Source organism: Pristiophorus japonicus, chromosome 1 (assembly GCF_044704955.1).
Source record: "Pristiophorus japonicus isolate sPriJap1 chromosome 1, sPriJap1.hap1, whole genome shotgun sequence".
Classification (NCBI taxonomy): Eukaryota; Metazoa; Chordata; class Chondrichthyes; family Pristiophoridae; genus Pristiophorus; species Pristiophorus japonicus.
Window position 1 is genome coordinate 434524923 of NC_091977.1, and position 24682 is coordinate 434549604.

At 42.3% G+C, this 24682-nt stretch overlaps 1 protein-coding gene across 1 annotated transcript in view; it reads left to right on the forward strand.

Annotated features, from left to right (window-relative positions):
* The window catches only part of kcnq3 (potassium voltage-gated channel, KQT-like subfamily, member 3), a 636930-nt gene that overhangs the window by 528272 nt on the left and 83976 nt on the right, over nucleotides 1-24682 (forward strand). Inside the window, exons 10-11 of the mRNA XM_070875993.1 lie at nucleotides 9599-9792; nucleotides 10741-10843. Coding sequence (XP_070732094.1) covers nucleotides 9599-9792; nucleotides 10741-10843 — 297 coding nt within the window. The remainder of the gene's footprint in view (nucleotides 1-9598; nucleotides 9793-10740; nucleotides 10844-24682) is intronic.

Consider the following 24682-nt stretch of genomic DNA (forward strand, 5'->3'; position numbering starts at 1 on the left):
CAGATGTAATAAAAAGCAGTGATAACAATGGCTTTCATTCCCTTATTTACCATTTTCTTCACCGAACTAATATAAAGTTTTCCTGGCTCATTATCATGCCTCTTCTCAAAGTATTCTTTGATTTCTCATTTAGGAAGTCTCTTTCGGCATTACACCTCTTTTTGCTGCTTGGTGTTCTTGTATGGGGCCCACTCAATAATAGTCCTTTTTATTTACATAAGAAGATTAATATTTACACAAATGTGAATCAATAATTTAATTCTCAGCTGAAGAAAAAGCAGAACAACCAAGCAGCCTTAGTAAGAACACAGAGGATTCACAACAAACGTTCCTTGAAAAATTAACATTAATCAAAAAGTTAGGGCTTGGATTTTCCGCTCCTGGCCGCCTCTGTTTTCTCCTTCGAGGGGTGACAATGGCGGTGGTGAGCTCTTCTAGGCTGGCGGCCAGCTTCCAGTGCCCCACGGGGTTTTTGGGGCCGGGTTCAGCGGGGTGCAGAGCATTACCGCTCAGATGCGGCGAGTCGGTGTGCAACTTCCCGCCCAACCCGTCGCGCTGCGTAAAGCGCCGTGTTAAAACCGCCTGTGAAAGTGGGTATTTCAAGCTGTAGTGGCTGCAGAGAGGTAAGTGTGATTGTTTGTTATTTTATTTATTTTGCGATTTATGTAGTGTTGGCATGAGGTTTTTTTGGGGAATGTTTTTGGTGGGTTTTTTTTCAGGGTTTTTTTTAATCCCCAGGCCTCTTAGAGCGCCCGGAGGCCGGCTCTTTAACTCAGGACTTTCGCATGCTAAACTGGCCTGGCGCCCGAAGAGAGGTGTGCAATATCTCCCCTAGCACTCCGCCCCACACTCAGGGTCCAGCTGCCCAATTTTGCTGACTGAGGCACAAACTTTTTCCAGGCGGTATCAGGACCGCCCTGCCACCTTTAACACCCAAAAATCTTAAAAGCCAAAAATCCAGCCCTTAGTGTCATTAAAATGAGTTAACCATTGGAATTCAGTTTTAATTGCAAAATGCCCAGGATGAACTTTTCACGTCATTATCCTGAGTATAATTTATCCTAATTAAAGGATTTTCAAAATAGTTGCCACACATTGGACCCCTGCCTCGCTGAATTATAACCCAGCTACTCAACGGTACAAGCTCCTAAACCCTAAACTTCTATGTCTCCATACTGCTTTAACACATAGTTACTTGCACATACACACTATGACCTCCATCTATATTGACTCCAATCCTTCTGCTTCCTTTTATAACATACAGTCATTTACTTATTTTATTCACTGTGGTTGCTTTTTCTTAAATGCAGATACAAAATATTTTGCGATTATTAGTAGGTGTGATAATCAATCTGAACAATGTTATGTTTAACATTATATGTGTATTTTGATGTAGCTGTTACCTTGCTCCTATTGTGACATCACAGCATTACACTGTAATGTAAAACAATGCTCTTCAGATTTTGAACCTGCTCAAGCTCATTGATAAGTGACCCACCCCTTTGTATCTAAGCAAAAGGTCACATATTTATGTCTGTCTGCAAACAATGAATATGTCTCCCTCATTTTACAGTAAATACATACTTAGTAAGCAATCAATCTTCGGACCAAGCCTCTCAAGAAAATATAGGTACAAATGGCCTAATGACCTAATACTTCTACCTATTTACCTACTGTCTATCTGATCTAGTAATCTGCTGTCTTGATCTCTTGCACGTGTTTATTTTCATTTCTAAAATACATCAATTTGCCTGCAATGTTCCCTTTTTTTAGTTAATTGATCAAATTAAAATAATACAAAACACAGCTGATCAATAATGCCAAGGAATGGTTTTTATTTTCATGGGGCTATATTTTCCTCTTTTTGTGAGAAAAATATTAATTACCCCATTTTCATCGATATTAACTGACTCAAATCAAAATGGCAGATGTGTGGTGGCTTTTGCAGTGGGTGAGTTTGTCCATTTTGAATTTGATATCGGAAACAAAAGATGACACTGCTCATGGCAGTGTACCTGTAATAATGCTCTGTTCACACCTCTCAAGCAGCTGAATTGCCACTTGACAGGAATAAATGACAAACATTTCTACAACCCAGCTGTGGATTATGCAAAACTTGCATTTAATGGCTCCACTGATATGTAGAATATGCGGATTTACCCACAGAGCTGAATCTCCATCTAAAAAAATTGTTTAGTCTAAAAAAGGTGCTATTTCTCAGGCAGCTGAAACCCACTACTCTTGTCAGTCACAGAAAACACGAGGTGGGGGTAATTTTAAACGTTATCACCGGGCGAGAAACCATGTCAGCGAATCGGCAATCCGTTTTCAACTCACCTGATGTTTTTTCCCCCCATTGAAATAGAAAATTGGATGGCATGTCACAGTCTGCCGATTCATCATCACCCACTTGTCGCCCAGTGATAAAAGTTTAAATTTATCCACAAGGGCTGAGTGATGCACATGTTTATGTTGCTTAGTAATTTCAAATCCATAGCTGTTAATGATACTGAGATCCTTGAGCTGATTTAGAGAAGGTAACCATTTTTCAATTTCAAATGAGATTAAACTGCACCTTGGTCTCTTTTGTGAGAATCATAAATTTAATTTTTTCTGTACTTCAGTATATAATATTTCACTCTTTGTGACAGATTTGCCCTATGGCTATGCATTCATGGGAGGCCATTTTCAACTTCGGCAAGGCTTCATCAGTGGCAATATGGGATCGGCCACCTGTTATACATGCTGTCTTTCGGATGAGACGTTAAACCGAGGCTCCGTCTGATCTCTCACGTGGACGTAAAAGATCCCGTGGCACTATTTTTCAAAGAAGAGCAGGGGAGCTATCCTCAGTGTCCTGGCCAATATTTATCCCTCAATCGACATAACAAAAAACATTATCTGGTCATTATCACATTGCTGTTTGTGGGAGCTTGTTGTGTGTAAATTGACTGCCGCGTTTCCCACATTACAACAGTGACTATTCTCCAAAAATTACTTCATTGGTTGTAAAGCGCTTTGAGACGTCCGGTAGTCATGAAAGGCGCTATATAAATCCAAGTCTTTCTTCTTTCTGTCTAATTTTCCTATTCACCGAAATCAGTAGAAAGGAAAATTGGGCAGGGTGTATAACTGGAGGCTGTTCTGACACTGCCAGTTTTACATCCCTGCTCTGGTTGAAAATTATCCCCATTTATAATTCAGAAACTCTGAAAATAAAATGTCATAAACACAGCTGGTGGCAACCAGCATTCTACAATTCTGATGGACCTATTTGATATTTGCTAAACACTATTCCCCCAGTAATGTGTATAGTGGCAAACCATAGAATCTGATGTATTTGAGATAGGGGAAGAAAATCCTCACTAAAAGTTGAAAACTATGCCCTCCTCCGCGCCCTAATTTTCAACAGCTGGGCGCCTATTTTTCAGGCAAGAAATAGGTGACCAGAAATTGTCCATGAGGAGTGAAAAAAAAAGGATTTGTGCACTTAACTGCATTTAAATAGGTTATTTATTTATTGAGTACTCACCTAAGTGGGGTCCACTGTTATTGAAATACATTTTTATTTTACATGAATATTTCCATGTTCTGGAATTTTATCCCAATTCAATCTTTATAAAGTTATGATTACACTCTACACAGTGAAGTGCAGTTGGCCTAATACAAATAATGTTGACCCTGAGTGGAAGAAGAGGGACAGAACTGCACAGAATGCTGACTCGGTACCAATAGAGAATTCTCTATCTTAAAAATTCAATGGTTGTCACGCAGCAAAGGGTAATTAACCTACAGTACAATGGTCTTATTTACAGAGATGGTGCTGGAATTTTGTTTGATGGCCAAGCCTTTGACACAATACACTCACTGTTTTTTGGAGATTATATTTCAACTTTCTTCATGCAGACACTTCCATGTTCTGACAGGTCACGACCAGCACCTGACACCAGCTATATGTTAAAGGCAATCGTTCTGTTCAATGCAATAAATTTCACATAAATGTTAAATGAATCATCTGTCATCACTGGTAACACACAGTAGTAATCACTGTTAAAACTCATAATTTAAATAAAAATTGCACCGTTATTAAGATCATGCTGTTCTTTTATATAATTGACTCACAGATCTGAATGTTAGTAATTCAGTTTTTGTTTCTATCTTTCCCTGTGCAGTTTTACTGGGGTTTCTCATGATTGCCCTTTAACAGTCCTGAAATAATTATATTTTTGAGTAGTTTTTGTAAACACATTTTAGCAGGAGACTTACCCTTTTCTATCTGTCTTGCTCACCTGCTGATCATTACTTTTTTGTCAATACACAGGGAAAATATGGCCCCTAGGAGGAGAGCATGCTTTTTGCATGCTACAAGAGATTTACATGAAGCTTTCAGTGAATTCTCTTTATCAACCTGCATTAATAAAGAATGAGCAGAGGGTCCTCACTGACTGGAAATTTGTCAGAATGTACAATCGATGTACTGCTTTGGGATGACGATATGGTGCCAGGATAAACCCTGATTTTCCTCTTTCCCCTCTTCAAATTCAGCTGATCAGATTAGATCAGATAGAAGTTGAGGGTTCTTGGGCATGTTTTCATATTGTTATTGAGTTTAAAGCAGGACTCGTACTTTAATTGATTCAGGCTGGGTCTGATTCAGTCAGCGTGGCTGCATCTGGAGTGACACGAACAGAGACACTTCTTTTCCAGTAAGGATGACATTTTTAAATGTATTCATTTTTGGAATGTGGGTGTTGTTGGCATGACCAGCATTTATTGCTCATTCCTTGTTCCCCTGAGAAGGTGATGCTGGGCTTTCTTCATGAACAGTTGAGTAGTGGTTTGATATAAACTGAATGACTTGCTAGGCCACATCAGACGGAAGTTAAGAGTCAACCATGTTGGTGTGGGACTGGAGTTACATATAGGCCAGACCAGGTAAGGACGACAGGTTTCTATCCCTAATATACTGCTAATCCCATTTATGCTCAAGGGAATAGTCTTAAACCTGGTGACCTGCACTATTGTAGTGATGTGAGTTTGGGAGATTATGATGGAGAAAGTATGTGGCAAGAGGTGGTTTAAGAAAACAAAAGTGTGGATTTTTATGGTAATCTATTGGCACAACTCTGGAATAGTCATGTGCTTTTCACATGCAAGCTTTTCTGTGCTTGCATGTTTACCCCATAACTATTTTAACTGCACAACTGTCAAAAATATGGGAAATGATGTACTGCCCAGGTAAAACCACAAAAAACTTGGGGATGTTGGCATTAAGCACGTTCCAGGGCCATTCAGGACAGTGGGAGTCACTTGCAGTGTTAACACAAAAAGCTTATACTGTATATGAGGTATGTATATGTTTGTGCATATAAAAATAAAATAATTGAATTATATTAATGGCCCAGATTTTGCAGTGGTAATGATGGTGAACTATCAGCGTTCGCTATCATTAGTCCTCTGAAACTGACCGTAACTTCAGGATTTAGCGCATGCACAGATAAATGCAAAATTCCTGAAGTTGCCATCAGTCATTCCCTGCTCCGTCACAGGCTGTGATGTGGAACTCCCCAGAGTGGGCAATCATTGAAATCAGTTGAACTAACGAAAATTTAAGCTCTCCACTGTAATATCGCTGCTAAATACCCCATAAAAAGATGTATCTTGTTGGAATAAGTGTAACTGGGGTTTTAAAGGCGTATTGGCTGCTGATCGCATTCTGGGCCTGAAAAACAACTTTTATTTGTAAAATGTCAAATTTCTCCATTATGATAGAAAATTACTAGATTTTTAAAATAATAAAAAATAGATATTTTTTAAAAGTTTGTTTATGATATTTTAGCTTCTATCTTAACCCCATGTATATGGCCCATTCCTTATTTTGCTCTCTGCACAATTAAAAAAAAATTGAATAAGTGCTTTTTATTTCCTGGTTTTCTGTCTGTGAGAATTCTTCTAGACAGCTAGATGACATCACTGCTGATCTGCGCTGGGGATACCATTCTCACAGCGTTACAATCAAATTAACATTGAGAAACCTAAAGTTTTCACTACTGAGATCGCAAGATCTTTATGGGCAGCTTTCTTCGAGATCAGCAATGCTTGCCATCGCTTCGCCGCTGACTGCAAATTCTAGGTCATTGTATGTTAAAATGTCCTTCTCCTCCAAAGTTAATTAGTACACAGTGTGAAACTTAAAATCGATAACTAAATATTACAGTAAAAATATGGACTAAATTTGAAGGTTGTAAAATAAGACTCTGGTAAAATATTATATTAAAATAAAATATATTATGGAACATCTAAAAGGGTGACTCTTAATTTAGCAGCTAACATTTGTTTTACACATATTCAATTTAAAAAAGAGAAAAATAACCTTTGTGGTCAGTGGTCAAGTGGGAAATGGTTTCGGTTCTATGCCTCAGAGAGGGATCTCTGCCTTTGAATATCAGCACCAGTCTTCCCTGTGATATCATCGACAGACTTTGGTCTTTGGTCTTAGTAACAATCTTTGCAGTGTTACCTTGATAGGTGATGCTTTTTAATATGTGAATCCAGTAAGCCATTGTCTTTATTCTCTGACCTACCAAGAGGGATTGTGCTGTACTGAATATCCTTATAATATACTATAAAACCAAACAGGACAAGTGACAATTATATCACAAAGAAGAAGTGCAGTGCCTTCCTACAAACCACTAAGTCAATTGAATTGTAGAGTATTGTTGGTTCTAAATACCTGAGCTGAAGCCAATAGCAAAGTTAAAAGTATTTATCTAATTAAAACAGTAGATACAATGGGGGGGGGGGGGGGGGGGGGGGATTTTAACCCCCACAACGGATGGTGCTAAAATTTCAGAAATCAAGAACCTGATCCCATCTCAGCTCAAACACACCCACTTCCGGTATTAATGAAGGTAGGTTGAGGGGGCGGGCATCTAACCTGCTCTCAAGTGGGGAAGGGGGGGGATCAGTTCTTTAAGTATGCTAATGGGGCTGCATTCCTGAAATTTTTACAGACTATCAGATTTAAGTGTTGCGGGCTGGGTTTCCCAGGTCTCAGGAAACCTGGCAGCTGAAGGGAGACGCGTAGGACCAGATTCAACAGGTAAGTGCCTTTCTAGCACTGCTTGTGGACCAGGAGGAACAGGAGTGCACCCCACTCCTCGCCGAAATCTCAAGAAAACCTGCTTCCCTCCCTGCGATTGTCCTCCATACTACCCAGCACCCCCCCACCCCCCCGCAGCAATCTCCCACCTCAACACCCGCAGTCCTCCCGCCGACTTCCACAATCTTCTCCACGCTATCTCGCCCAAGCTCCTTTCCGCTCCATGGCTACGGCCTACTAGTGCAGGCCAGCCCACCTGACAGCCAGTCAGCCTCTCAATCTGGCTGGTTGCTGGCTAGGAAATGGAGATTATATTTTAAAATGAGGTCCTGCCATTAAATTCAGCAGGACCTCCGCATTGCCCGCATTTCTGGGTTTCCTGACCGTTACAACCCTTCCTACCCCCCCAACGCCTCCACTCCATTCCCGCCACCACTCCCTTCCCGCCTCCACTCCCTTCCCGCCTCCCCATAAATAACAGGGCAGATGTAACAACGTGACAGATAACCAGCAGTGTTAAAGAATATGTACCCTATTGTGGTATTCCATTGATCTCCTCAGCCCAAATTCGTTTCTCTCTCTCTCTCTCTATATATATCTATATATATATATGTCTAGCAACTATGATCTCTTGACTGTCTTTCTACAGCTAATGTATAATTAGCTGCTCTGTAACAGCTTTCTTTCACCACCTCTATATACTTTGAGAAAACATTCATCATCTCATCTTTCTATTTCACCAGCTTCCCATTTTCAGCTGTTACATCAGCATTGAGACTGCAAACTTCGGAAAAACAGCCTAGTTAATTGAAGATGGTCTTCGTTTTTATAACCATGTAATGAACACAAGCATTCTTATTTAAAAACACAGATATTTGCAGATGCACAAGGATTTTTAAGTCAGGTTGCTAGGTGATGGGGCAGTTGTAGTTTTCACAGTAAATAACCCAGATATTGAGAGCCCACATATTCACTTCAGATATAGAAGTTTTATATATTATTAATGTACAGGTGCAGTGTCGAGAATCCGGAATGCTCGGGACCAAGGCTGTTCCGCATTCCAAGCTTTTCCTGACTTTTGATCGTCTGTCTGACGTGACGAATCTGGAAATACCTGAGCTCAGGTTTGGGTATTTCCGGATTTCGGAACATCAGAAAGGGGGGGTGGGGGGGGGGTGGAGGGGTGGTCCCCACCGAAGAGCTGTTCAGGCGGGCCCTGTCGGTGAGGTCATTGGGCGGGGCCCCGCCAAAGAGAAGGTGTTCGGGTGGGCCCTGCCGAGGAGAAGGTGTTCGGCCGGCCCTGCCAAAGAGGAGGTGGTCGGGCCAGCCGGCGAGGAGGGCCCGAGGTAAGGGCAGCGGCAGTGAGCAGGGCAAGGCCCGAGGTCGGGCAGCGTGGGTCCCCCAGGTTGGCAGGGTCGGTGGGTCTGGATTCCGGAACATGTTACGGATTCTGGACGGCCTTACCACCGATCGGTCCAGACTCCGGATTCCGGATTTTCGCCGCTGCACCTGTATCTCTTTATCTTTTATGCTGTTTTTGAATGCTTGATAACACTAAGCAGTAAGCCTATCGTTGGAGGTAATTTACTTCAATATTAACACACAGACTCATTCAGAATACTTTTTTGTATTAAGTATCGGGGAAAAGAATAACAGAAAGGCGGCCACAGATACAAATACTGTTTCAAACTATTCATACACATGTCATTTTATTTTTATCCAGAATGCTTTAGCCACATCACTAAACAGCATAATTTCCACTCATGTTGCCGTTTATTCAAAGAGCGAGCTGCAACTTGAAATAAGTTTGATTGGATAAGTTCTAAGCATTAAGAAAATATAAACATTTTAGAACTGCTCCTCAACGCTCCTGAAAACATTGTTCTTAACTCGTTTAAAAAAAACAACTTGCATTTACAGTATCAAGTGTCTTTCACAAGCTCAGGACATCCCAATACACTTTACAGCCAATTAAGTACTTTTTGAAGAGTAGTCACTGCTGTAATGTAGGAAATGTGGCAACTAAATAGTGCAGAACAAGGTCTCACAAACATAAATGTGATAATGACCAGATAATCTGTTTTTTTTAGTTACTTTGGTTGAGGGATAAATATTGGTCAGGACGCTGAGGAGAACTCTCCTGGTCTTCTTCAAAATCATGCCATGGGATCTTTTACATTCATCTAAGAGGGCAGACAGGGTCTCGTTTACTCATCTCATCCAAAAGATGGAGCCTCCAACACTACAGCACTCCCTCAGTACTGCACTGGAATGTCAGCCTAGATATTGTACTCAAGTCTCTGGAGTCAGACTTGAACCCACAACCTTCTGACTCAGAGGCTAGAGTGCTACCACTGAGCCACAGCTGACGCAATTAAAATCTTTGGCACCTTTGCTGGGAAGCCTGTATTACTGAATGCTACACTGTTGTCCATGAGAGAATATGAAATAATAAATACTTTAAAAGCATTCCACTGGAATTGTTTTTCGATACAGCCAGAAGCTCAGCCTCTTGGAACGTGTTCGTATTGCTGGACCCAGAGGAGCCAATGTTAAGAGCAAGCTTTTTACACCTCTAAACACAGATGGAGTAGAGGATAGTCCTTCAAAGGACCAGAAGAGTTTGGGTTTCAGTGACCTTCGAGCTGCAGTTCGCATTAAAGCCTTTGGCTTCAGACAGAGCTCAGAAGGTACTACAAAAATATTTTTAGTTATTGTCCTCAAATTCCCAGAAATCATCTGCATATGTTTTTTATGTAGCAGAAGAATGGTTTGAACTTATATTTATAAAGTTCCTTATCATATCTCTCATAAATGCTTCAAAGTGCTTCACAGACAAGAACTGCAATGAGTATTGTTATATAGGCAAGCATAGCAGCTATTTAATATACAGTAGAATATCACAAATAGGAATAAGGTGAATGACCAATGAATTTGGTTTGGTGGTTATTGGTTGAAGGAAGGAATGTTGACCAGGACATCAGGAGAACTTCCTTCCTCTGCCAAGTTCATTGGGACTAATATTCAGCAAAGCAGATAGATTGGTTTACCATCTGATTTGAAGGATGAAACCTCTGAAAATACAGCACTCCCTCAGTAGTGCAGTAGAGTGTCAGTCTACATATCAGTCCAAACTCCTTGTATAGTGCTCAAATCCACACTCTTCTGAGCTAGAGATATGAGCGCTACCAATTGAACAAAGCTAGTCAACGTCAGTGCGGACCCTGGATATACTTTCCCCTCCATAGCATTAGGCTAATTATAGTGTCCTGGGTGGGATCAGCTAATTCAGTAAGGATGAGGAATTTATTCTGGGATCATCCTGATCTATAAGGCTCAGCACCATGATTAAGTATATCGGAAGAACTTCATTCCCGTGAATTGCCCATATTCTTAAATGTAATAAGGGAGGATACTTGTGAACGTTTTACCATCTCTGTTGCTTCTGTTTTCTGTTTATGCTTTTGAGCTGCTGTGTAGAGGGAACCTGGCAGCAGATATTCTGTGTGGAACTTTTTCTTCTGTAATACAATATATTTTCAGCCGGTGATATCATGAATGGAGACAGTAGCTTATAGTAGATTTTGTTCAAAAATGTAACTCTCGCATATGACAAGGCCATTTGCATTGTTATGCAGATGCTACTGCTGAGGTGGACCAAGAGCCCGAGGACAAGGCTTACCAAGCTGATCTCCTGGAAGATTTGATCCCTACATTGAAAACAGTCATCAGGGCTACAAGGTAAGCCTTGCCACAGTAATGGAGAAAAGTGGATTTTTATAGTGCCTTCTCTTTTAAATGCTAATAAGGACAGCATCTTTAACAAGGCATGTTTTTAGAGAATGTTGGCACTAAACTCAATTTTATATTGCCTAGCATTCAAAATAGAGAGGAAATCTTCTTGTGGATAGTAATGATGTGTATTTGATAAAAAGCTGCAAAACTGAATGTTGTTGCTGGCACCTTGTTCTCCTTCAAGCACATCACCTTGTTCTACCCTTCATCTCTCCATTAAAATCCTTGGGAGTAAAGTTGGCAAAAGCGTAAAATGTGCAATAGCGAATCGACAGGCACGGCATCATCTGAAGACATACGTCAGGTTTCACATATACGCTGACTGCACCAGGCCCTACCTCTCCACTAATTCACTCAACCTCTCTGTTGTCTCTGTATTCACAGTTTTGTTGTTAGATATCCAGCTCTGGATGGACAGCAATGTCCTTCAGTTAAACATTGGGAAGACTGAAGCCATCATCTTCATCGCTTGCCACAAACTCTGTACTCTCACCATCGATTCCATCTCCCTCCTTGGCCACTATCTCAGGTTGAAGACAAGTGTTCACAACCTCAACGTCCTATTTGACCCAGAGCTGACCTTCCAGTTCCATACCCTCTCCATCACTTAGACTGACTATACCACTACCGGAACATTGCCCCTCTCCAGCCCTGCCTCAGCCCATCTGCTGGTGAAACCTTCATCCATGTCTCTTTCACCTCCAGATTTGATTATTCCATGTGGCAGGAAAAGTGGATTGAATGAAGAAGGTGCTTGAGTGTTTGGAGAGTATGCCCTTTGCAGAAGAACTACCTGACCTACATTGGCTCCCGACCCCGTAACTCCTCCAATTTAGAATATAATCTCCTTCAGCATCACGACCCTCCGTGATATCTGCGCTCCTCTAATTCTGGCCTCTTGAGATTCCCCAACTTTAATCGCTCCACCATTGGTGGCCATGCCTTCAGCTGCCAAGGCCCTAAGCTCTGGAATTCCCTCCCTAAACTTCTCCACCTCGCTACCTTTCTTTGCTCCTTTTAAATCGCTCCTTAAAACCTACCTCTTTACCAAGCTTTTGGTCATCTCCCCTGAAAGCTCCTTATGTGGCTCAGTGTTAAATTTTGTTTTATAATGCTCCTGTGAAGCACCTTAGAACGTTTTACTACATTAAAAGCGCTATATAAATACAGGTTGTTGTTATTGTAGTTCTTGCACAGGCAGTTATTGGATGATTGGCCTCTTCCTTCAAGGCACCCCCTATGGTGAGGTAGGCAGAAGAGCATGTACACAGTCACATTTGCCCTTGAAGAAATAGTGGACATTGCAATTCTTTATGAAAGCACGTAAAGTGCTTTATAAAAACACTACCTTTGCTGGGCCATGCCCACCCTTTACCAGCCTTCACTTGCCAGCTCTCTTACAGGCTCTCCTAAACATCTGCCTATTAAGTTGAATATTTCCTCTTCCGTCAGACTCAGGTTTGCAGCGATGGTGGGTCTCCCCGGTTGTCTGTCTGTGGTGCTGGTTGTACAATTTTACCGTTGGAGGGAGAGAATACAATATTGCATGCCTGTGAGTGTCATGAAGACTTGCCCGATTTGTGGGTGTGCATCACACAAGGGTGAGTGGTGATGATATCTTGTCCCTTTAAAAGAAGTGTCCTTGTGGACTAGCAGAAGCCCATGTGGACTAGCAGAAGCCCATGTGGACTAGCAGAAGCCCATGGGGACTAGCAGAAGCCCATGTGCACTAGCAGAAGCCCATGTGGACTAGCAGAAGCCCATGTGGACTAGCGGAAGCCCATGTGCACTAGCAGAAGCCCATGTGGACTAGCAGAAGCCCGTGTGGACTAGCAGAAGCCCGTGTGGACCAGCAGAAGCCCGTGTGGACCAGCAGAAGCCCGTGTGTACCAGCAGAAGCCCGTGTGGACTAGCAGAAGCCCGTGTGGACTAGCAGAAGCCCGTGTGCACAAGCAGAAGCCCATGTGGACTAGCAGAAGCCCATGTGCACCAGCAGAAGCCCATGTGGACTAGCAGAAGCCCATGTGCACTAGCAGAAGCCCATGTGGACTAGCAGAAGCCCATGTGCACCAGCAGAAGCCCGTGTGGACCAGCAGAAGCCCGTGTGGACCAGCAGAAGCCCGTGTGGACCAGCAGAAGCCCGTGTGGACCAGCAGAAGCCCGTGTGGACTAGCAGAAGCCCGTGTGCACGAGCAGAAGCCCATATGGACTAGCAGAAGCCCATGTGGACTAGCAGAAGCCCATGTGGACTTGCAGAAGCCCATGTGGACTAGCAGAGAAGCCTGTTTGGCAGGACAAATGGGTTGAGTGAAGAAGCTGTTTGAGTGTCTGAGAGTTTGCCCTTTGTGGAAGTGAGTTTCCCGAATACATAGGTGCTGAGAGAGATAAAATATGATAGGTAAGGAAGTGAGTGAAGCTGTATGAGTTGTAGAGGATGTGTATTGGCACGAGGACTTACGCTGTCCACCCTTGTGAGGTCATTGAACCTTTTCCTCTAATATATGGCAGTTCTTATGGTGCTGGTAATTCCATTGACTGCTTCTGCCACCTCTGTCAAGCACCACTTGCATCACTCTGATAAGAACATAAGAAATAGGAGCAGGAGAAGGCCACTTGGCCCCTCGGACCTGCTCTGTCATTCAATAAGACCATGGCTGATCTGATCTTGGCCTCAACTCCACTTCCCTGCCCACCCCCTATAACCCTTGACTCCTTTATCATTCAAAAATCTGTCTATCTCCATCTTAAATATATTCAATGACCCAGCCTCAACAGCTCTCTAGGGTAGAGAATTACAAAGAAAAAAATTCTTCCTCAGTTCCGTTTTAAATGGCCGATCCCTTATTCTGAGATTATGCCCCGCTAATTCTAGATTCACTCACAAGGAGAAACATCCTCTCTGCATCTACCCTGTTAGAATCTTATACGTTTCAATAGGATCACCTCTCATTCTTCTAAAATCCAATGAGTGCAGGCCCAACATGCTCGACCTTTCTTCATTACACAACCCCTTCATCTCCAGAAGCAACCTCGTGAACCTTCTCGGAACTGCCTCCAATGCAAGTATATCCCTTTTTAAATAAGGAGACCAGAACTGTACACAGTACTCCAGGTGTGGTCTCACCAATGCCTGATAGAGTTGTAGCAGGACTTTCCTACTTTTGTACTCTATCCCCCTTGCAATAAAGGCCAACATTCCATATGCCTTCCTAATTACTTGCTGTACCTGCATACTAACTTTTTGTGTTTCATGTACAAGGACCCCCAGATCCCTCGTACCTTAGAATTTTGTAATCTCTCCCCATTTAAATAATAATTTGATTTTTTATTTTTCCTACCAACATGGATAACCTCACATATTCCCACATTATACTCCATCTGCAAAATTTTTGCCCATTCACTTAGCCTGTCTATATCCCTTTGCAGATTTTTGCGTCCTCCTCACAACTTGTTTTCCCATCTATCTTTGTATCATCAGCAAACTTGGCGACGTTACACTTGGTCCCTTCATCCAAGTCATTAACATAGATTGTAAATAGTTGAGGCCCCAGCACTGATCTCTGTGGCACCCCACTAGTTACAGCTGGCCAACCTGAAAATAATCCATTTATCCTAACTCTCTGTTTTCTGTTAGTTAGTCAATCCTCTATCCATGCTAATATATTGCCCCAACCCCGTGAACTCTAATCTTGTGCAGTAACCTTTTTGTGGCACTATATCGAATCCATTCTGGAAATCCAAATACAGCACATCCACTGGTTCCCCCTTATCCACCCTACGCGTTACATCCTCAAAGAACTCCAGCAAATTTGTCAAACATGATTTCCCATTCATAAAACCATGTTGACTCTGCTTGACTATATTATGATTTTCTAAATATCCTGCTATTACTTCCTTAATAATGAACTCCAGCATTTTCCCAACGACAGATGTTAGGCTAGCTGATCTATAGTTTCCTGCTTTCTGTCTCCTTTCTTAAATAGGGGCGTTACATTTGCGATTTTCCAATCCGCTGGGACCTCTCCAGAATCCAGGGAATTTTGGTAGATTACAACCAATGGATCTACTATCTCTGCAGCCACTTCTTTTAACACCCTTGGATGCAGGCCATCAGATGCAGGGGATTTATCCACCTTTAGTCCCATTAGTTTGCCTAGTACTTTTTCTCTAGTGATAGTGAGTGTTTTAAGTTCTCCCCTCCCTATAGCCTCTTGATTATCAATTATTTGGATGCTTTAGTGTCTTCTCCTGTGAAGACTGATACAAAATAATTGTTTAAAGTCTCTGCCATTTCCCTGTTCCCCATTATTAATTCCTCAGTCACATCCTCTAAGGGACTAACGTTTACTTTAGCTACTCTCTTCCTTTTTATATACCTGCAGAAGTTCTTACTGTCTGTTTTTCTTTTTCTTGCTAATTTACTCTTGTAAACTATCTTCTCTCTCTTTATTAATTTTTTAGTCGTCCTTGGCTGGCTTCTAAAAATTTCCCAATCCTCTGGCCTTCCGCTATTCTTCGCCACATTGTATGCCTTTGTTTTCAATTTGATACCATCCTTTACTTCCTTAGTTAGCCACAGATGGTTCATCCTTTTCTTGGAGTCTTTCTTACTGGAATATATCTTTGCTGAGAGTTATGAAATATCTCCTTAAATGTTTGCCACTGCTCATCTACCTTCTTACCCATTAATCTATTTTCCCAGTCCACTTTAGCCAACTCTGCCTTCATACCTTTATAATTGCCTTTATTTAAGTTCAGGACACTAGTTTCAGACCTAGCTTTCTCACCCTCAAACTGAATTTGAAATTCTACCATGCTATGATCACTCTTTTCAAGTGGATCCTTTACTATGAGATCATTAATTAATCCAGTCTCATTACACATTACCAGATCTAAAATAGCATACTCCCTGGTTGGTTCCACAATGTATTGTCTCGGAAACCATCCCGAATATACTCTAAGGGCTACAAATTCAGTTTTGGGTCATAGTGTTTTTTTTCCGCCAAAAATACCTCTTCGATTTCGAGGCCTAACATCCGAGAAAAAATGCACCCAGCAGGAAAAATCGGCATTGCACAAGGGTTTGAAACCGTGAATTTTCTGCAACTTTTTTCCGAGGCCGATACCACCACGAGTTGGGCCTAGGGAGGGGGAAAACACAAACTTTTTTTTCCAAAAAAACAAAAAATAAAAAAAATCACAAAACATTCATGAGACCCTTTTCTGGTGAATTGCTGCAAAAGAATTAAAAAATAAAAACTTTAACTTACCTTTTTGCAGGTCTTCATAAATACCGCTGTGTTTCTTTGTCCTATCTACAGGTCATTGCTGAGCCAAATATCAGCCAAAAGCGCTTTTTCCAGTCTTGCACGCTGGCGGTTCACTCCCCAGCAGTATTTCAAAACTGCCAGCACAAGACTTCATGGAATTTCCCGTCCAAAATGGCAAAATACCGTTGAAAAACCCAGCACAAGTTTGGTGAATTTCCAGCAATCTTGTTGTGCGAGGCCCCTTGGGGAAGAGTGACCATAATATGGTAGAATTCTTTATTAAGATGGAGAGTGACACAGTTAATTCAGAGACTAGGGTCCTGAACTTGGGGAAAGGTAACTTCGATGGTATGAAACATGAATTGGCTAGAATAAACTGGCGAATGATACTTAAAGGGTTGATGGTGGATAGGTAATGGCAGACATTTAAAGATCACATGCATGAACTTCAACAATTGTACATCCCTGTCTGGAGTAAAAATAAAACGGGGAAGGTGGCTCAACCGTGGCTAACAAGGGAAATTAGGGATAATGTTAAATCAAAGGAAGTGGCATATAAATTAGTCAGAAAAAGCAGCAAACCTGAGGACTGGGAGAAATTCAGAATTCAGCAGAGGAGGGCACAGAATTTAATTAGGAGGGAGAAAATAGAGTATGAGAGGAAGCTTGCTGGGAACATAAAAACTGACTGCACAAGCTTCTATGTGAACAGAAAAAGATTAGTGAAGACAAACGTAGACCCCTTGCAGTCAGAATCAGGTGAATTTATAATGGGGAACAAAGAAATGGCAGACCAATTAAACAAATACTTTGGTTCTGTCCTCACGAAGGAAGACACAGATAATCTTTCAGAAATACTAGGGGACAGAGGGTCTAGCAAGAGGAAGGAACTGAAGGAAATCCTTATTAGTCAGCAAATTGTGTTAGGGAAATTGATGGGATTGAAGGCAATAAATCCCCAGGGCCTGATAGTCTGCATCCTAGAGTGCTTAAGGAAGTGGCCCTAGAAATAGTGGATGCATTGGTGATCATTTTCCAACAGTCTATCGACTCTGGATCAGTTCCTATGGACTGGAAGGTAGCTAATGTAATGCCACTTTTTAGAAAAGGAGGGAGAAATAAAACAGAGAATTATAGACCGGTTAGCCTGACATCGGTAGTGGGGAAAATGTTGGAATCAGTTATTAAAGATGAAATAGCAGCGCATTTGGAAAGCAGTGACAGGATCGGTCCAAATCAGCATGGATTTATGAAAGGGAAATCATGCTTGACAAATCTTCTGGAATTTTTTGAGGATGTTTCCAGTAGAGTGGACAAGGGAGAACCAGTGGATTTGACAAGGTCCCACACAAAGAGATTCGTGTGCAAAATTAAAGCACATGGTATTGGGGGTAATGTATTGACGTGGATAGAGAACTGGTTGGCAGACAGGAAGCAGAGAGTCAGGATAAACGGGTTCTTTTCAGAATGGAAGACAGTGACTAGTGGGATGCTGCAGGACTCAATGCTGGGACCCTAGCTATTTACAATATACATCAATGATTTAGATGAAGAAATTGAGTGTGATATCTCCAAGTTTGCAGATGACACTAAGCTGGGTGGTGGTGTGAGCTGTGAGGAGGATGCTAAGAGGCTGCAGGGTGACTTGCACAGGTTAGGAGAGTGGGCAAATGTATGGCAGATGCAGTATAATGTGGATAAATGTGAGGTTATCCACTTTGGGTGAAAAAACACAAAGGTAGAATATTATATGAATGGCGACAGATTAGGAAAAGGGGAGGTGCAATGAGACCTGGGTGTCTTGGTACATCAGTCATTGAAAGTTGGCATGCAGGTACAGCAGGCAATGAAGAAGGCAAATGGCATGTTGGCCTTCATAGCTAGGGGATTTGAGTATAGGAGCAGGGAGGTCTTACTGCAGTTGTACAGGGCCTTGGTGAAGCCTCACCTGGAATATTGTGTTCAGTTTTGGTCTCCTAATCTGAGGAAGGACATTCTTGCTATTCAGGGAGTGCAGCGAAGGTTCACCAGACTGATTCCCGGGATGGCAAGACTGACATATGAGGAGAGACTGGATCGACTGGGCCTGTATTCACTGGAGTTTAGAAGAATGAGAGGGGATCTCATAAAACATATACAATTCTGATGGAACGGGACAGGTTAGATGCAGGAAGAATGGGGAAGTCCAGAACCAGGTGTCACAGTGTAAGGATAAAGTGTAAGCCATTTAGGACCGAGATGAGGAGAAACTTCTTCACTCAGAGAGTTGTTAACCTGTGGAATTCTCTACCGCAGAGAGTTGTTGATGCCAGTTCATTAGATATATTCAAGAGGGAGTTAGATATGGCCCTTATGGCTAAAGGGATCAAGGAGTATGGAGAGAAAGCGGGAAAGGGGTACTGAGGTGAATGATCAGCCATGATCTTATTGAATGGCAGTGCAGGCTCGAAGGGCCGAATGGCCTAATTCTGCACCTATTTTCTATGTTTCTATGTTCCTTCATTGTCATTGGGTCAAAATCCTGCATCTCCCTACATAACAGCACTGTGGGAGTACCTTCACCATACAGACTGCAGCTGTTCAAGACAGCGGCTCACCACCACCTTCTCAAGGGCAATTAGGGATTGGCAATAAATGACCTTGCCAGCGACGCGCACATTCTGTGAATGAATTCTTTTAAAAGCACCTTTTCCCATCGCTTTTCACAAATTAAGCTGAAAGACGGCCTTTGAATAATGCTTTAACATGAAGCAAGGGTAAAAATCTAGATCCCATACTCTGACATTGAGGGCAGAGGATGGCTTCTATCCAGTAGGTATAAAATGAAAACATGAATAGTAATTAAAGTCACGAATGTGCTACATTATTCATGGTCAATGAAAGTTGAAACTTGGCTGTCAAAATGTAGCATTTAATTTATACTGTAATAAGGCTGCAGTGCTACCCACCGGTCTCCAATTCAAGACAGATTTTGGTAGTATGCCCCTCCCTTTTTGTGTGTCACAGCACCTTTTCTCCAAAACTGCCAAGTTCAGATGTAAATGTAGAATAATGTAAAATACCAGAGTTATTCACTGTGATTTTACGCCAGTTGAAAATTTTTCACTTTTTATTCCTGATGTTATATTTATATTTGTATTTTTCTTTTTATTAAAGTTTGTGTCATTACAAAGAGAATTATTTTATGCAATGAGTAATGAGCAAAAAATGGGAGTCTTCACACAATCGCAAAGGATGTATGTGTACAGAATCATTCAGTTCTACAGTTCACACAAAGACACAGTAGAGTCTGTCAGGATTCATGTTTGTTTTTCCTCTGAGACATCCTATTATCATCTGGAGTTTCTTTGAATTTAAGATTTGCACTTTGAGGGGATTTGCATCAAAATTTCACAGTCTGTACCATATATTACTACATTGGTTTCTTTTTATTATAATTGAAGCAGCAGCATCTTCTGTCTGGCACTAACACGCATCAATGCCAAAAAGCATTAATCTCTTAAACATTTTAACCAATGAATCATACCAGTGTGGGTTGAGACTAGTGTGCAGTTCACAGAGGTTTAGACAGCAATGGATTTTACCACGTAACATCAGTCCTTCTCCCTCTCCTTCCCTTGTCCAGGCAACCCAGACAGATGAGCTGAGCTGGAAAACAGGGGTCAAAGATTTCTCGTTCCATGTTACTCCCTGTTACTCGCTCTGGTCATTTGACCACCTATGGCAGGAATTTGCCTCTTCAATATATGGATTGTGTCACATTATACTTGGGTAATGCTTATTGTGAATTTTGTGTGCTCAGGGAACCCATAGCGCCTACATCAAGGTCAGTAGCCTAGTCGTTATGGTACTGGAGGAGCAACCTAGGGATTATGACTACAAATACCATCTATATAAATAGTAACATTGAATTCAATAAAGCACCAGATAAAACAAGAATGAAAGCTGTCATAAAAACCTAATTAACTCACTAATGTCCTTTAGGGAAAGAACCAGTCTGATTTACATGTGATTCCAGTGGGCTGGGGATGGAACTGACCCAAGTAAATTGGAATCAACAATTGGCGGGCAAAACGGTAATCGAACAATGGGCTGCCTTTAAAGAGTAGATGGTTCGGGAACAGTCGAGGTACATTCCCATGAGGGGGAAAGGTAGGGCAACCAAAGTTGGAGCTCCCTGGATAACGAAAGAGATAGAGTGTAAGATGAAGCAGAAAATGGGAGTGTATGACAGATGTCATGTTGAGAATACAAATGAGAACCAGGCTGAATAAAGAAAGTTCAGAAGGGAAGTGAAAAAGGAAATAGGAGGGGCAAAGAAAGAGTATGAGAACAGATTGGCAGCTAAGATAAAAGGGAGTCCAAATGTCTTCTGAAAGAGGAGGTAGTTGGGATACTGGATGGGTTAAAAATTGATAAAGAGGAGGTACTAGAAAGACTGTGCTGAAAGTAAGTCACCAAGACTGGATGAGGTGCACCCTAGGATGCTGAGGGAAGTAAAGGTGGAAATTGCGAAGGTACTGGCCATAATCGTCCAATCCTCCTTAGATATGGAGGTGGTTCAAGAGGACTGGAGAAATGTTGCACCCTTGTTCAAAAAAGGGTGTAAGGATAAACCCAGCAACTACAAGCCAGCCAGTTTAACGCAGTAGTGGGGAAGCTTTTAGAAACAATAATCCAGAACAAAATTAACAGTCATTTGGACAATTGTAGATTCATTAAGGAAAGCCAGCACAGATTTGTTGAGGCAAATTGTGTTTAGCTAACTTGATTGAGTTTTTTGATGAGGTAACAGAGAGGGTTGATGAGAGCAATGCACTTGACGTGGTGTACATGAACTTCCAAAAAGCATTTGATAAAGTGCCACATTATAGGCTTGCCAGCAAAGTTGAAGCCCATGGAACAAAATGGACAGTGGCAGCATGGATACAACATTGGCTAAGTGACAGGAAACAGAGAGTAGTGGTGAATGGTTGTTTTTTAGACCAGATCAAGGAATACAGTGGTGTTCCCCAGGGGTCAGTACTAAGACGACTGTTTTTCTTGATATATAGAAACATAGAAACATAGAAAATAGGTGCAGGAGCAGGCCATTCAGCCCTTCTAGCCTGCACCGCCATTCAATGAGTTCATGGCTGAACATGAAACTTCAGTACCCCCTTCCTGCTTTCTCGCCATAACCCTTGATCCCCCGAGTAGTAAGGACTTCATCTAACTCCCTTTTGAATATATTTAGTGAATTGGCCTCAACTACTTTCTGTGGTAGAGAATTCCACAGGTTCACCACTCTCTGGGTGAAGAAGTTTCTCCTCAGCTCGGTCCTAAATGGCTTACCCCTTATCCTCAGACTGTGACCCCTGGTTCTGGACTTCCCCAACATTGGGAACATTCTTTCTGCATCTAACCTGTCTAAACCCGTCAGAATTTTAAACGTTTCTATGAGGTCCCCTCTCATTCTTCTGAACTCCAGTGAATACAAGCCCAATTGATCCAATCTTTCTTGATAGGTCAGTCCCGCCATCCCGGGAATCAGTCTGGTGAACCTTCGCTGCACTCCCTCAATAGCAAGAATGTCCTTCCTCAAGTTAGGAGACCAAAACTGTACACAATACTCCAGGTGTGGCCTCACCAAGGCCCTGTACAACTGTCTTGGACTTGTGTGTACAGGGCACAATTTCAAAATTTGCAGATGACACAAAACTTGGAAGTATAGTGAACAGTGAGGAGGATAGTGATAGACTTCAAGAGATCATGGACAGGCTGATGGAATGGGCGGACACCTGGCAGATGAAATTTAACGCGCAGAAGTGCGCAGTGATAGATTTTGGTAGGAAGAAGAAGGAGAAGCAATATGAACTAAAGGGTACAATTCTAAAGAGGGTGCAGGAACAGAGAGACCTGGTATATGTGCACAAATCGTTGACGGCGGCAGGGCATTTTGAGAACGCAGTTAAAAAGGCATACAGAATGCTGGACTTCATAAATAGAGGCACAGGGGGCGAAATTCGTCGTCCGCCCATTTCCTCAGCGGTTTGCCAGTGGTATGTCATTTCATACCACCAGCTAGGGCAGAGTATGCACAATTTTCGTCACTTTTCTCTTGGTGGGAATTTTCGGATCCCAAGTCGTGCGCATGCTGCTGCGAAGCTCCGCCCCCTGAGAGGCACCGACAAGAATCCACAGAGATTGCCGGCCTGAGAGCAATGTGCAGGTATGTGAGGGTGGGGGGGGAAATCGCTGCTGTGGGGGGCGATACCTGTGAAGGGGGATCTCTGCTGTGGGGGGAGATCGCAGTGAAGGGGATCACTGCTGTGGGGGGGGAGATACCTGTGAAGGGGGATAGAAATATAGAAACATAGAAATTTACAGCGCAGAAGGAGGCCATTCCGACCATGTTGTCCGCGCCGGCCGACAAAGAGCCACACGGCCCTTGGTCAGCAGCCCTAAAGGTTACATATAAACCTATGAACAATAACAGAAAGGCAAAGAGCATCCAGCCCAACCAGTCCGCCTCACCACAACTGTGACACCCCTTATACTAAAACATTCTACACTCCACCCCAACCGCAGCCATGTGATCTCCTGGGAGAAGCAAAAACCAGATAAAAATCCAGGCCAATTTAGGGAGAAAAAATCTGGGAAAATTCCTCTCCGACCCATCCAGGCGATCGAAACTAGTCCAGGAGATCACCCTGGCCATATTCTATTCCCTACAGTACTTACCATTATATCTGCTCCATCCAACATAAGGTCATCTAGTCTAATCCCAATTACCAGCTCTTGGTCCTGCAGGTTGCTGCACTTTAAGTGCCCATCCATACATCTCTTAAAAGTGGTGAGGGTTTCTGCATCCACCACTCTTCCAGGCAGCGAGTTCCAGATCCCCACAACCCTCTGCGTAAAGAAGCCCCCCTCAAATCCCCTCTAAACCTTCCACCAACCACCTTAAAACTATGCCCCCTCATAATAGACTTCTCCACCAATGGAAATAGGCCCTTACTATCCATTATATCCAAGCCTCTCAATACTTTGTACACCTCAATGCGGTCTCCTCTCAACCTTCTCTGTCCCAATGAGAACAAACCCAGCCTATCCAATCTGTCCTCATAACTAAGATTCTCTATTCCAGGCAGCATCCTAGTAAATCTCCTTTGCACCTTCTCTAATGCAATCACATCCTTCCTATAATACGGCGACCAGAACTGCACGCAGTACTCCAGCTGTGGCCTAAGCAAAGTATAATACAATTTAAGCATAACCTCCCTGCTCTTATATTTTATGCCTCGGCCAATAAAAGCAAGCATTCCATATGCCTTCTTAACCACCTTATCCACTTGGCCTGCTACTTTCAGGGATCTGTGGACAAACACTCCAAGGTCCCTTTGTTCATCTACACTATTAAGTGGCCTACCGCTTAATGTGTATATCCTTTCCTTATTAGCCCTCCCAAAGTGCATCACCTCACACTTCTCTGAATTAAATTCCATTTGCCACTGCTCTGCCCACCTGACCAGTAGATTGATATCCTCCTGCAGCCCATGACTTTCCTCTTCATTATTAACCACACAGCCAATTTTAGTGTCATCTACAAACTTCTTAATCATACTCCCTATATTCAAATCTAAATCGTTGATATATACCACAAAAAGCAAGGGTCCCAGTACTGAGCCCTGCAGAACCCCACTAGAAACATCCTTCTAGTCACAAAAACATCCATCAATCGTTACCCTTTGCTTCCCACCTCCAAGTCAATTTTGGATCCAACTTGACACTTTGCCCTGTATTCCATGGGCTTTAACCTTCATGACCAGTCTACTATGTGGGACCTTATCAAAAGCTTTGCTAAAGTCCATATATACTACATCGTACGCACTACCCTCATCGAACCTCTAGGTTACCTTCTCAAAAAATTTAATTGGGTTAGTCAAACTCGATCTTCCCTTAACAAATCCGTGCCGATTGTCCCTAATTAATCCTTGCCTTTCCAAATGCAGATTTATCCTGTCTTTCAAGATTTTTTCCAGTAATTTTCCCACCACTGAGGTTAGGCTGACAGGCCTGTAATTACTCAGCCGATCCCTTTCTCCCTTCTTAAACAAGGGTACCACATTAGCAGTCCTCCAATCCTACGGCATCACGCCCAGATCCAAAGAGGATTGGAAAATGATGGTCAAGGCCTCTGCTGTTTCCTCTTTTACTTTGCTCAACAGCCTGGGATGCATTTCATCCAGGCCTGGGGACTTAACTACTTTCAAAACTGCTAAATCCCTTAATATTCCTCTCTCACTATTTTTATTTCACCCAGAATATCACACTGTTCCTCGATAGCAGTATCTGCATTGCCCCTTTCCTTTGTGAAAATAGATGCAAAGTATTCGTTAAGAACCCTCCCAATATCTTCTGCCTCCACACAAAGATTACCCTCATGGTCTCTAATATGCCCTACCATTTCTTTAGTTACCCTCTTACTCTTAATATATTTAAAGAACATCTTAGGGTTTTCCTTAATTTAACT